Genomic DNA, 14,190 nt, shown 5'->3' with positions numbered 1-14,190 from the left:
TCTCAGGACATGAAGTGGCACCTCTGCGGCCAAGCACACTCAAGATCAGGGAGTGGCCCGAGGCAGCACATTTGTCTGCTGAGGACCTAGGGAAGGAAGAGATGAGACACAGTGGACCCAGGAGGCCAGGGTGACAGGCCTCAGGCTTGAGGTATCTGGAGAAAGTAGACCATACAAATGCCTGGAGCCTCCAGGGACCAAACTCTTGAGAGTATTGAATAGTGTGGACAAGATCACAGCAAAGGTGAATAAATATGTACATGAAGACAGCTTGCACTGCCCAAGGACAAAAGCCACAGCTCTGTGCTGAGCAGGGGTCTCTGAAAAGCTTCCCTGTCTGCTCTGGCTCTGGGATGCACTGTGGCTGGTGTCACTCATCCAGCAGAGTCACATCTTGAGCTTGTCTCTCAGCCCAAAGGGTTAGCAGCTCAAGGCCCAGGTGGGACACGTGTCTTTCTCTGGCACTTGGTAGGCTTAGGTGGAGGGACCACTGTGATTGGAGGTTAGTCTGGGCTACACAGGGCCATAGACCTGTCTGAGAAGAAAGCAGCAGGGCTCATGCTTACGAAGAACTTCCTAACCTGGAGTTGTGGTCTTGGTGAGAGAGACTAAGTCACTGTGCATTTGTGTCAGCTGGTTTGATGTATGTTGGTATCGTCTTTGGTAATGAGTAAAAAAGTCAAGCCAGCTGTAGCAGCAAACCCTGGAGACTGAGGCAGGAAGACGGCCAGCTCCATCCCAGCCTGGGCCGTATAGGGAAACAGTGCCTCAAAACAGTTAAGGACAGGAGTGCTACAGGTGTGTACTCTCAGCCACTGATCTGTCCTGGCACCCTGTCTACTCTGTCCCCGTCCTCCCCTAGCACAGCCCCAGATCTGTCCTTAGAGTGGTGTGGTATGCCTTGCAAATGTTCCTCATGGGGCACCTGAAGGAGGCGGTAGGGCGTTCTGAGGGGGCAGACATCCCTCGGTATCTATAGATGTATTACACGATGCCCTGGGGTATCAAAACCTTCACTGGCATCCCTCCTCTGACATGAATCAATACCACAGCCTGCACCTCTGGGCGGCTCCAAGTGTCTTACAGGATGTGAGCGATGTGTGCCTCCCATAGCTCCACTGTAATCCGAAGGAAAGCTGCCTGTGTGTACTCAGTGCTGATGCAGGGTTTTTCTGTCTTCAGATGTGGAACTCCAGGAGATGTGGTAGCCAGCACCCAGGCATGGGTCCCCCCTCTCCCTCCATGCCCTCTTCACTGGTGTCCTAACTGCCCAGGAATTGTGAGGTGCCAAAGGCTGGCAGCAGCAGCAGCATGCAGTGTGACCTGCTGCTTCCAAAACCATTTGACACACTGCACGTTTTCAGCACAGTGACAGACCTACACAGAAGCACAAGGAGGCCTGGCTTCTAGCAGGAGACCTGCAGTTGGCACACTCAGGAGCCCTGTGCATACAGGTCCAGGAGCAGCGGGAGTCCTGTGCATACAGGTCCAGGAGCAGCCAGTATCATAGGCAGCACCTGACATTGGAGAAGCAGAGGCAGCCATGAGCCCTGGGAACCCAGCTTCTGCAATCAGGACATGTTGGCCACATGGGGGCAGCAGCCTACAAGGGCTGGTGATCAGTGCTGTCTCAGGTTATGGGCTCCTTCCTGTCTAGGCTTGGAACCTGTTCCCTGCTTATTGTCAGCCCCAGAGAAGGCCTGAGCAAGTGTACAAGGTATCTGCAGTTGTAGGTTTCTGAATGAAAGGAGTTTTCTCTGCTGCACTGTGACCACTGGCTGGTTGCCCATATGAGCATGGGCAGCTAATTAAGCTCAGTCACAGAAAGAACCTGAAAACTAAAGACGTAGGAGTAGGAGTGAAAGCGGGGGTTTCTGGGGACTGGGAAGGAATGATATTACACTCACGTGAAAATGTTAATGAGTTCTAAGTGTTCAGTGAGAGGCCATGGCTATGGACATGGCTGGGGCAGGGTCTGGGCCGCTCTCCACTTCAATCAAATGCTGGGATTCAAGGCTAGAGTGGATACTGGCTGCCACCCCTATTCAATCCTTCCTTGTCTCTCTGCCCAAACACCCTCCAGTTGCATAGGCCTCATTCTGAGGAACCCGCAGATAAGCCTGTGTGTCCTCCCCCACTCCCCTCCCCACAACTGGGATAGGAAAGCCAGGCCCACTTCCTGTTGTCGGCACCAGGCCAGGACACAGTTGGCCAGGGCTATGGAAAATCCTGTCCCGTGCACTGTTTATACCATCCTGGGGCTCCTTGACTTCATGACACTTGTAAAGCCTGTGCCTGCCCCTCCCCCCACCCTCCCCCACCCCAATGATTTTCCTCTCTGGTTACCTTGCTAGTTTTCAAGAACAACACCCGGTATAAATAAAACTGGAGGGAAATGAAAGTAGAGTGGCAAGGGCTTTTTTTTTTTTTTTTTTTTTTTTTTTTTTTTTTTTTTTTTTTCTCAGCTTTCTTTTTTCTTTTTTTAACCATCACTACCAGCCCCTTCAGCACCTGATCAGGGTGGGGCAGCAATGCATGCCATTCCTCACTCCTCAACTTAGAGTGTCCTACCTCTGCACAGCTGTTCTGAGGAAAGTGACAGCAGGCACTTCTGGGAGCCCTTCAGGCAGTACCAGTGGAGGGCTCTGTCTTAGGGTTTCTACTGCTTTGATGTAACTCCACTACCAAAAGGGGAGGAAAAGGTTTATTTTTTGACTTATACTTCCACAGCGCTGTTCATCACTGAAGGAAGTCAGGACAGGAACTCACCCAGGGCAGGAACCTGGAGGCAGGAGCTGATGTAGAGGCTGTGGAGGGGAGCTGCTTACTGGTTTGCTCAGCCTGCTTTCTTACAGAACCCAGGACCACCAGCCCAGGGATGGAACCACCTACAATGGACTGGGCCCTCCCACATTGATCACTAATTAGGCAAATATCCCATAGGCTTGCCTAAAGTCAGATCTTATGGAGACATTTTCTCAACTTAGACTCCCTCCTCTCAGAAGACTCCAGCTCTTATGTCAAGTTATATGAAACTATCCAGCACATGTTCCCAGAGAAATATTCTAGACAATTTTGAGCCTCAGTGACATTTGCTTGCTTTAGAAATGAGTTCCCCTGACTGCAGGTGTGGCCAGTGGCATGAGCCTGCAGAGCATGGTCAGGGCCCTGAGTTCATCCCAGCACTCCAGTAAGTTCTCTAAAGTGTGTTCATAGAGCACTGCAGAATGTAAATAAGTCTAACTTCTTTTACCTTTTTTCTACCCGCACCCAGAAGAAAAGCCACCTGTGAAGTAGTGGGGTGGGTGCCAGCCCATCTTCAGTGACTTTTCAACCTTGTCGTGGTTTTGTTTTCTTTCTTTTTTTAAATCTTTGCAATGGTGCTGATGGAACACAGGTCCCCTACAGCATGCCAGGCAGGAGCTCCACCCCTGAGCCACGCCCCCAGTCCTTTTTGGCTATTTCTCAAAACTGCTTTTCAGAAGGTCTGAGCAATCTCCATTGATGTAGTTGCAGTGGTTAGCTCATCATACCTGCCTCCGAGTTCTTGCTGTCGGTGGAAGCATACCTTATTCTTCCTTAGTTCCCAGGAAATATAGCCTGCCTGAATCCACTGCCAGATCCCAAAGGGAACTTAGTAGGAAACCTAAATTAATCAAAACTGGGGCTAGAAGCTGGACCTGGTGTTACACATTTTAATTCCAGCACTTGGGGGCAAAGGTAGGTGGAACTCTGTGAGTTCAAGGCTAGCTCCTGGTCTACATAGTGAGTTCAGGCCAGCCAGGGCTGCCCAGTGAGGGAGCACCCCAAGACCAGGGAGATGCATCCACACTGTACCCCTCTCCTCGGGCTTCTGTATTTCAGGCCCGAGAACCAGGACTGCATCACACAGGCCCCAGTGGTCACGCCTTCAGCTAACCAGAGGTTTTTCTTTGGAGAAGGGTGGCGCATGTGACATGGCACCCATGTGGAACTCGAGGGTAACCTTGCTTGATTGCTTGAGTTAGTTTTTTTTTTTTTTTTCATCATTTGAACCTGAGGATAAAACTCAGGTCACTGGGCTTGCACCTCTCACTGGCATCAAAAGATACCAAGTGGCAAATACCTCTCTGTTACCCTTTGTCTTGTCTGGAAGCCGGAGAAACTTGCATATAAGGGTAGCCTCAGGTTTATGGTGAGACCCTATCTCAAAGAAACCACCCACCAACCTGCAGATAGATGGCAGGAGGAGTTGAGGGTCTGCAGACATAGGCTCCAGAAACAGATGGCACCCTGTGGGAGCCTCATCATACTCTTCGCCTGTGGAGACCCATCTTGGGAGCCTCCCCCAGTGGATGCCTGAACCCTGTATTCACTGTCCCCTCTACCCTCTGTACCCGCACTTCTGACGTAGTATGGTAAACAATCACAAGTGGCAAATGAACAGTTCAGTAAAAGTCATTTGAGATTCAGGAATTGTTTTTCTGGAACTTTCCCTCACCCTTTTCTCAGTGACAAGGTGGGGGCCGAGGTATTCATTGTGGCATCATCTCTGCTGATGCGTCCAGTGAGTGGTGGCCATTTTTCCTAACTCTTCCTTTCTGAGACACTCCTGACAATGAAACCTGTCATCTCTGTCACTACGCAGATGGTGCCTTCCTTAACCACTCGTGGGTCTCACTGAACCTGCATCTTGCAGTTTTCACCTAGGCCAGCCAATGATTCCTCTTGTCTCTGCTCTTCCTGGCTCTAGGTTATAGAAACATAGATGCTGCCACATTTGGCGTTTGGGGGGCGGTGCTGGGGAGCTTGGATACTTGACCCATTGGCTGTGTCTCCAGCCCCAAAATCCTGTTTTCCTTTGGAAGAACTACCTTCTCCCTGTATTCCCTCCTGGCTCTGTTTCTCCCTGAAGCCATGTGTGGGTCTCCTTCAGCCTGATGACAGGTAGTTCCCAGTATGTGGCCCTGTGCCTGCCCTTCGGGCAGTGCCATGGAGTCCAGGCTTGGAAGTGGACAAGCTCTACTAGCCCTGGGTCAGCACTGACCCACAGTGTAGTCTGGGCAAGCCACATTGACTTCCTGTGCCTCAATTTGCCTTTGTGTAAAGCAGGGGTGACAGTAGGATTTTCTCACAAGCCCCTAGGAAGAGGGCGAGAGTCATACAACAGCCATCTCCTGCCTGGGAGCTAGAAAGCTCTGAGGGGCCTGGGGAAGGAGCTGTCAGCTCGGGTGCCAAAGCCACTACACTCTCTGATGTCACACCTCTGCTGCAAAGGACTTGTGAGTGGCTAAAGCCAGGCTCTTCTCTGTGACTTAGATGAGTCCCATGCTCCCCCCCCCCAATAGTTTGACAGCTGGGTAGTCTGGGTGCTGCCTTCTGTCCTGGGTGCTCTGGCTGGCTCTCTTGTCCTTGTCCTGCCCTGTGGGGAGGAAGTAGAAAGCACCAACCCTCCTTTCACTCTCTGGGCTCCTTTATTCTTTATTCTCACTTCTGCCCAGTGGTGTAGACTCACTGTGGTGGCGGCCGTGCCTTCACACCTGGCTTGATCCTTCTATTTTCTGTCAATGGTGGATTTACTATTTTATATGTTAGGTAAAATGTGTTCTTGTCTACTTTATTAAACATTTTGCTCTTTTTGAGAAGGGGTCTGTCTTAGTTAAGGTTACTATTGCTGTGATAAACACCATCACCAAAAAGCAGTCTAGGGAGGAAAAGTCTTTGGCTTAGATTTCCACAGTACTGTCCATCATCAAAAGAAGTCGGACAGGAGCTCAAACAGGACAGGAACCTAGAGGCCGGAGCTGATGCAGAGGTTGTGGAGGTGTGCTGCTTACTGGCTTGCTCCTCATGGCTTGTTCAGCTGCTTTCTTTTGAAACCCAGGACCACCAGCACAGGGTTGGAACCACCCACAATGGGCTGGGCCTCCTCCATTGATCACTAATTAAGAAAATGCCCTACATTTTTGCCTGCAGCCTGATCTTATTGGGGCACTTTCTTTTCTTTTTATTCTGAGACAAGGTCTCTGTGTATAAGGTGTTTTGCTTGCATGTATGTCTCTACAGCCTGCTTAGTGCACTAGGAGGCCAAGAGAAGGAATAAAATCCTGGGCTTCAGTTCCAAATGGTGCTGGACCACCATGTGGGTGCTGGGAACCAAACCCAGGGCCTCCAAGAGCAGCCAGTGCTCTTCATTGCCCATTGCCCAAACATTTCACTTTTTTAAACTATTTTATTTGTATGAATGTATCAAATGCCCAAGATGCACATGTATTGAGTTTCGTCTTTCCAACCTGCAGTCCCTCTTGCCATCCCCATTTCACTTCCTATTTGCTTGCTCTCCACCAGGTGTGGTAGTGCCTGCCTATCCTCCAAGCACCTAAGAGACTGAGGCAGGAGCATTAGGAAACCCAGGACCACCCAACAGAAGACAGCAGTGTTTCTTAACCCCCTCTCCACACACATACAGTGATTTTTCTCCCACATGGGAGACTCCAGCTCTTTCCTGTGAGCATCTCAAGTGATTTGGCCATTGTGGTTTGTCCGCCTGTCAGGGGTATCTTCCCATAGGTAAGAGACACTGCATCCCTATGATGCTGACACACAGGCACCTGTCAGCCACTGACCCAGAATCAGGAAGGATGCCATAGGACCATGAGTAGTGGGAGCCCTGGACCAGCGCTGAGGCCCAGGCTCACCACTGAAACAGTGCCAAGATGGAGTGATAGTTGACAGGCAGGCAGGACTTGGACCAGCATGGGGTGCAGCTGTTGATCTTCCTCTGGGGTCTCTAGGACTTGACTGAGTCCCCAGGGGGGGGCCTCAGAGAGCTCCATGAGCCTTATTTATTTGTTTGTTTGTTGAGATGAACTCAGGTATGAGGCCCAAGACCTAGTACCTTATGCCTTAAAGAGTGCTTAGAGCCGGGCATCAGTGGCACTCACCTTTACTCCCAGCACTCGGGAAGCAGAGGCAGGTGGAACTGAGTTTGAGGCCAGCCTGGTCTCCAGAACGAGTGCCAGGATAGGCTCCAAAGCTACACAGAGAAACCCTGTCTCGAAAAACCAAAAAGAAAAAAAAAAGAGTGCTTAAAATATGTTATGTCAGCCACGTGGTGCCGTCTTTTGTTTACCCCCCCCCAGCTGCTCTTTCCACCTGTACACCAACAGTCTATCCACCCTCACACCCACCTCTCCTCCCCTTCTCCCTTTCTTGTTACCTATCCATCCATACTGCCTTTATCCTTTATCCACCAGACTATCCACTACCAGTCCACCCACATATCTACTGCTACTATCCATCTACTCGTTATTCCATCCATCTGTCCTAGTTTTTTTTTTTTTTTTTTTTCCCATGTTGCTGTAATTAAATATCCTGGCAAAAGCAACTTTCAGCGGGGGAGGGGGAAGGTTAGTCCATCACTGTGTGGGCTTGATGCAGCCAATCATAGCCACAGTCAAGAGCAGGGGATAAATGTATGCATGTTTGTGCTTAGATCTTTCTATCTCTGTTTATAGAGTCCAGGATTACCTGCCTAGGGAATGGTGCCACCCGTGGTGGACAGATCTTCCCACCCCAATCCATGTAGCTAAGACAGCCCCTTCTCCCATGCCTACAGACCAGCCTTATCTAGACTTTGAGCACTTTGAGACTTTGAGCTGTGAGATTCCTTCCTTGGTGATTGTGGATCATTGTGCCATTTCTCCACCTACACACACACACACACCTACTCACACATTTACCCACATCAGTCTATCCATTCACCTGTCTATTGTCGAGTGGGAATCAGAAAACTCACAGTACAATCCACCCTCCCACACGTTTATCAGTTAATCCACATAGCCATCAACCCACCCATCTATCTACCCATTCACCCATAGTCTGCCCTCCCCATCCACCCATTCATTCCACATGCTCCTCTGCCTACTCACCCATCTATTTGTAACTGTCTTACTTCAAACAGGGGAATTGGGGCTGATTTAGTTGAGACTCCAAGACTGAGTAGAGGTAATGGAGGTAGTGTGGTATGCCAACAGAAGGGCGGGGGCAGGCATCTGCAGCACACAGGCCTCTGGGGGCATAGAGAGGGTCTGTCCCAGCGGTCAGGCCAGCAGAGGCTGAGGCCATGTGCATCTCTGAACATGAATACAAGTCCCAGAGACCCATGTGTAGGTTGAGTTGGGAAAGACTCCATAATGGATTGAGAGAGGAATGGGGATGGGGTTATTCTCCGCTACTTGTATTGGTGGCTTCCCTTTCATATAGAGGGCCTGGCTTTTGAGGGTGGAGGAAAGCGGGGGCTTGAGAGGACCCCGGTCTTACCAGGGCTCTTGGTGCGGGAGCATTTGCCCAGTGCCTTCTTTTTAATGTCTATTTTTGCCTCTTTCGTGTCCTCTCTTACAGCCCCCACCTTCTGGCCCCTTCTCCTCCTCCTTGGGAGGCACAGGATTCTCAGATGACCCCTTTAAAAGTAAACAGGACACTCCCGCTCTGCCTCCGAAGAAGCCCGCTCCTCCACGGCCCAAACCGCCCAGCGGTCAGTACGCTTCCTCCTCTCGCGGCACCCGCCGGTGGGGACAGGGCGGCGGGCACAGGGCCCCTCCATTGAGCAGCCCAGAGTAGATCATACCCCAGGACAGGAGGGCCTCCCCTCTCAGAAGGTGATGTGTGTGCTGTGCTATTTCCCTGTCCTGAGGTCCAGGCCATGGCATCCCCACAAGGATCCCCACCAAAGGAGCCTGCATCAGTGCCCTCCATCTGCACCACCCCTCAGCATCCCACAGCCTCCTGGCCTCATGCCCTTCTCATTCACAGTGGCTCAGGGAGGGCCTGGGGAGACTGCAGCAGGGTCTCAGGGTACCCCCTTGTCCCTGAATGTTGGAGTTAAGGTGGTGGCTTTTTTGGCTTGTTGATAAGCAGGATGGCTATGCTCTCTCTTACCCTGCCCAGCTGGTCAGGAGAAAGCTGCCAGAGGGGCTTCTTGCCCTCTTTCCTCTATGCTTACTGTTTTGAACCCTGCTCTTCAGGGAGGGCTGCGCACAGAGCTCAGTGGCTCAGCAGTGGAGTACTTGCCTTGCATGCCCGAAGCCCTGGCTTCGACATCCAATACTGAGAAAGAGGAAACCTTTCTGAGTGACTCGCATATGCAGTGCCTCCCTTCCAGTTCCTAATAAGGTGGGCCCAGGGCCACGGCTGTCCCTGCAGACTCCTGTCTACTTTGCATCCATCCCACTCGGCGGACCCTGGCGCAGGACACCTACACACTCCCAACCACACATACCTGTTACCAGGCCACAGCAGCCTTTCCAGGGAAGGTGACAAAGTGACACCTTCCAGTGAACCTACCTGTGACTCCATCTGTGGCCCAGCTCACTCAGTCCCTGTGATCACCACTTCCTACACAGGCCACCTGCAGAAGGTAGACAGAGGGAGGGTTATCCTGAAGAGACTGCCCTCTCCTCCTGTCTCCAGTATCCCTCAGGGACAGTGCCCAGGCCACCAGATGTGATGAGAGCAGGGTCTCTGTGAAGAGTAGGAAGAAGTGACAGTCTGAAAGATGCTGACCTGGAAGTACAGGGGGACCCCTTCCACCATGAGCAGCACCTACACTCCATCACCTCAGCAGCCTCGGGTAGCATGCACACAGGTGCACACCACACTCCATGCCCCTCATTCACAGGCAGTACATGTCTGTGCTCGTGCAGTCTCACACACATATGTGCCCACATGCATTTCATCACTCAAAGCACAGATGCACTTTAAAGGCAAAGACTAAACATGTGCACATGTTTTCATATGTGTTCATGGTGCCAAGTGTTCGAGTGTCAAGTGGGCATGCATTCCCACAGTGTGCCACACTGCCTGTGTCAGATGTGCCACGGGCATTTACTACACACTTGTAAGCACACTCACCTACTTACTCCTCAGTGTCCACAGATGTGTTGTCATGGAGACACACAAGCAGTGCTGACGCCATCCCACATGGCCTCCCATGTCCTCCTGTGTGTCCTCTGCTCGTGCTGGATTAGAGAGCAGGGGCGGCCTGTGGAATGCTGAGTGCTCAGTGGCCCCTGCCACCTGGCATCAGAATCATCCAGGGTGGGACCCCAGGGCCCTCAGCTGTCCCTGTTTGAAGCTCTGAACCTGGCACCTTTTCGATGATGCAGACCTGGGTTCTGTCACAACCATTGCGCCTTGGTGTGCCTGTCTGCTCTTGCCATCTGACCTTGGGAGGCCTGGTGCAGCCCTTATCTCTTCTGATGCTAGTGAGACCATGAGATAGACAGGGCCGGCAATACGACGCCTGCCTACACAGGGGAAGGGGAACAAGAGGGCACGGGAGCCACCCAGAGTCACAGGGAAGATGGCATCTGTGCCTGCACTTGGTCCCCACCTCCCCCAACACTGTCTCTTGCTTCTTGCCGTTTCATCAGCAGTCAGGAGAGCCCAGCCAGGATGGCCAGCATCCTGGGAACTGAGGCGCTCTCATGTACTGTAATCCATAAGCAGCTGCCTGTCACCTGTGGGGGCCTAAGCGTTTTTTTCATTTCACTCTACCCAGAAGCAGCAGCTGGACAGAGAGGCGCGGCTGTGTACACGCTGCTGGGTGGTAGGTACAGATGTGTGTGGGTTGCATGTGAGCCCAGTATCCTATGCTGTGGTTGTGTTAATCTCATGCTAGCCTCTGACCATGCAGGCACTGCCTGGCACCTATGCACAGCTCAGGGCCCTGCCCCGCCTCAGCTGACCTGGTAATTAGCCCTGTTTGATGGAAAAGCATTTGGCATCAAATCCCTGGTGCATGCATGGATTCAGAGCCCAACCATGCACTTAGTCCTGTGTCCCATCCATACCACATATGCCACAGATGCTCGCACAGGTGGATGGGGCAGCAGTTCAGACTGACCTGTCTTCTGACCCCTTAGGAAGGGACATAGTCAAGCTGAAGTAGGAGTTTTATCTTACTTAATGTCCGAGACAGGATCTCTGTGATGACCAGGAACTCAAACCTCCTGCCCCATCATGCCCTGTTTTTTATGGTGCTTTTCGAAGTGAGGAAAATGACATGACCAGTGTAAAGCAATAGCCACCTTCAGCTGCTCACACTCCATCACTCAGACCCTTGGGGTATGAGATGTGGAGTTCTGCAGTTGGAGGGTTGGTCCCAGTATGTCTAGGAGGGGATGGAGGAGGTGGGGGTGCCCTGCTCCCAAGGACCCCCATGGATGTTGGGTCTGGCAGAGAAAGCAGGAATCGTGAGTGACAGTGGCTTTCCTCATTCTGACTGCCCTGCGTGTGAGACATGCCACCACCTTTCTGCCTGGGCTTTTTTAGCCCAGGGACAGGGACTGTCTCAAACCCTGCTGGGTCCCCTGTGCCTGGAAGGGGCCACTTAGCTCTGGGCCACCTGTCCAACAAGAATCTAAGGGGTTGTTAAGTCAGGCTACTTTGGGGGCATGAGGACCTCAGGCAGATGTATGTCCCTGGGCAACCCTGGACACATGCCCAAAGCTCAGCCAACCTCAATTTCCCACAGCCTGGGCCCAGGCTTATAAGTAAAGCGCTTGGCGTGATGATGTTGTGAAGGACCTGCATTGCATTGTGTGTCAACCACCCCCAGGTAAAGGACTCGAGCACAGGTATTGAACTTAAAAGCCAGGGGTGGGTCCCCTGAGTGTCATTGCTCAGGATGTGCCAGTTTGGGTCTGGGTGGCATGTAGTTACGTGCTGCCTTCTCCCAGCTCCTGTCCAGTTTCAGTTCACAGAGGGATCAGCTGCATCTACTGTGGTGCCCTTCACCTCCTCCCCACCCCAGTGCTGAGGATACACTTTTTTCCTTGAAGCCACAGAGTGTGTGTCTTAGGCTGCTGGGGTGTGCACAGAAGTTGGGTGTTTTGAAGGCGGCGCCTTCTTGTGCCTGGAGATCTTTTCTAGAAAGGTCTATCAAGGTATTGAATAACCTGCAGGTGTTTGTCTGAGCCTGAGGCAACTGACTGCTTTCAGACTCATGCAAAACAGCCCTGAAAACTGCCAGTTGGAGTGAGTGCGCACCTCCCCCAGGTAAACAGTGGTGTATTTTCTGCAACGGACGGAGATGGAGATCAGTCAGAACTCACCGCTGAAGTTTCTAGGTAAAAGTTGTTGATTTGCAAAGAGAGAAACAGATTTTTTTAAGTGCAGGAAACGGCTGTGTGGGCGTCAGTGATTGGGCTGCCTGAGATAGCGGGATCCTGGCGGGCCCCACCCTGCCACTTCCTGCCAGCGCTGCCCTGCGGCTCCCGGCAGAGCCTGCCCGCTGCCCCAGAGACACCCCCTCACCAGCCAGTCACCTTTAACCTCTCCCCAAGTTATGATAACTTTATCACTACTCATGACCCCCACCGCCCCACCAGGCCAGGTGCACATGGCACTAAAGTCTTGGCAGCCTTTTGCTCCTTCCCCACAATGCCACCCACAGTGCATGTATGTTAGTGAGCAGCCCTCATCCAAGCCACATGAGAATGGTCCAGCCCTGTGTTGAATTTGATGTCCCTTCCAAAGCAGAAGCAAAACACCGCTTCTCCCCTGGCAGACACATCCTCTCCCACCCATGTGAGATCTATGCAGAGTGGCCTGAGTTGCTTACAGGTCACTGTGGCCTGCAGGATACGGCACAGGGAATATTCTAGGGCTGTAAGCAGTCCATTCCAGGGTGCTCTCAGCCCTCCTGTGAGATCCCAGTCTAAGGACAGAACCTGCGTATCTGGGCCCTGGCAATGACCATGCTGTGCCCAAGCCTCTTGTTGCTGCGTATTGTCAAATGGCTTCGCCATCTGAGCCTGTGGTTAGCACCTCTGCCCTGAACGTAACTACTTTAATTCCGTTCCCACGATGGTGGCAAAGAGATAATGCAGCGGGTACACTGGAGAGTTTAGAATGGGGCACAATTGTTCCATTTCAGGAAGATTCTGGCATTTGCTAGCCAGCCAGGATGAGGAGAAGACTCCCAAGCAGCCCCAGACACCTAAGCTGGTGGATCACCAGCACCACTATCTTACCCTCACTCAGTGCACCCACTGCCCTGCTGTTGTAAAGGCAGCCCTGGAGGGTCTGTCCCAGAGCCTGGTATAACCAGTGCCTGGTGCAGATGCTGGCTGAGGAGATACCTGTGTGCTGACAGGACTGCTTTCCCAGGCAGTGGGGAATCCATGCTTCTCCAGCTGGTTACAGTGACCTGGAAATTCCCATTCTGCAGAGTTAGCAGAACAGTTTGAAAATAGATTTGTCCACCTCGGCGCACCCACCAGGGTGGATCCAGTAGGTGTCCTGTAACTCCATTACCTCATATGCAATAATGTGTAAATGCCCCACCAGGGGTGTGTCACAATCCAGACAGTGGAGGGCCTGAGAGGCTTGCAGGAAGAAAGCCCAGGAAAAGTAGTCTTCCTTTCCACCTGCATTTATGGTGGTGAGTGGGCAGGAGCAACTAATAACGTCCTAAGCCCTCACTGAGCTCACCTAAAGGACTCGTGCTAGGGCTCCAGGTGCAGCTTCCCCCGCTTGTCAGAAATCTGACCATATAGAGAGCTAAGTAAGGACCCTCCCCCCAGGCTCTCCCTGGGCCCCTCCGTAGTGTCTGTGACCCTTTCCACCATAGGGCGTTCGTTCCCACTGCAGATATCACATTCTGTGGTGACTTTACTAAATGTGGGCATGCATTTTCCTGCTTCTCACAGAGGTAGCATTCTAGCTATGTTGGCTCTTGAAAGAAAGAACAGAGAAGGGGCCTTGGCAGTCCCCATGGCTGTGCATAGCAATCACTTAGGACTCCCCCACAGCCTGGCTTCTCTGCAGATAGCATCTCCCTGAGCACCCACTGGAACAGAAGGATCGTGTCAAAGATGCTGTGAAAGAGCAAGTGCCTTTTCTGAGTGCGGTGGGAGATCTGTCAGTCTGTATTGCTGTACAGTGAAGACTGACAGGTGTCGGGGTGGTGGTGTGTGCTTATGCACATGGGGGACGAAGTCCCACTGGGGCTGCAGAGTGAAACCCTGTCTCAGAAACACCAAAAACAAACGGCACAACACAGGTCAGGTGGTTTGTAGCAATTGGTATCAGCCCAGCCCCAGCCTGTTTTCTTCTGTAGGCTAATGTCACCCCCTTCACAAGTTCCTTGTTAGAGACCAGAGCAGCCTTTGTGAAAACTAACACAAAGTTGTCTTTCTCACTACA

General features: G+C 52.0%; 1 protein-coding gene across 14 annotated transcripts in view; it reads left to right on the top strand.

The window, feature by feature from the left end:
• Eps15l1 (epidermal growth factor receptor pathway substrate 15 like 1) overlaps positions 1 to 14,190 on the top strand; it is an 81,043-nt gene that overhangs the window by 55,868 nt on the left and 10,985 nt on the right. For 7 of the 14 annotated variants that reach the window (XR_004771605.1, XM_035450543.1, XM_027394886.2 and 4 more), the window contains one exon: positions 8,383 to 8,515. The exons of 4 other annotated variants lie outside the window; for them this stretch is intronic. Coding sequence is in view for 8 of the 10 variants with exons in the window: in XM_035450543.1 (XP_035306434.1) it covers positions 8,383 to 8,515 (133 nt within the window). In the remaining 2 variants the exon portion in view is untranslated. Of the gene's footprint in view, positions 1 to 1,182; positions 2,379 to 8,382; positions 8,516 to 10,540; positions 10,761 to 14,190 lie in introns of those variants that run through there. 3 more of the 14 variants (XR_004771608.1, XM_027394890.2, XM_035450545.1) reach the window with 2 other exon arrangements.

The sequence above is a fragment of the Cricetulus griseus genome (assembly GCF_003668045.3).
Source record: "Cricetulus griseus strain 17A/GY chromosome 1 unlocalized genomic scaffold, alternate assembly CriGri-PICRH-1.0 chr1_0, whole genome shotgun sequence".
In the NCBI taxonomy this organism is placed as follows: domain Eukaryota; kingdom Metazoa; phylum Chordata; class Mammalia; order Rodentia; family Cricetidae; genus Cricetulus; species Cricetulus griseus.
The sequence above is the reverse complement of the archived record's forward strand: the minus strand, read 5'-3'. Positions and strand labels throughout refer to the sequence as shown.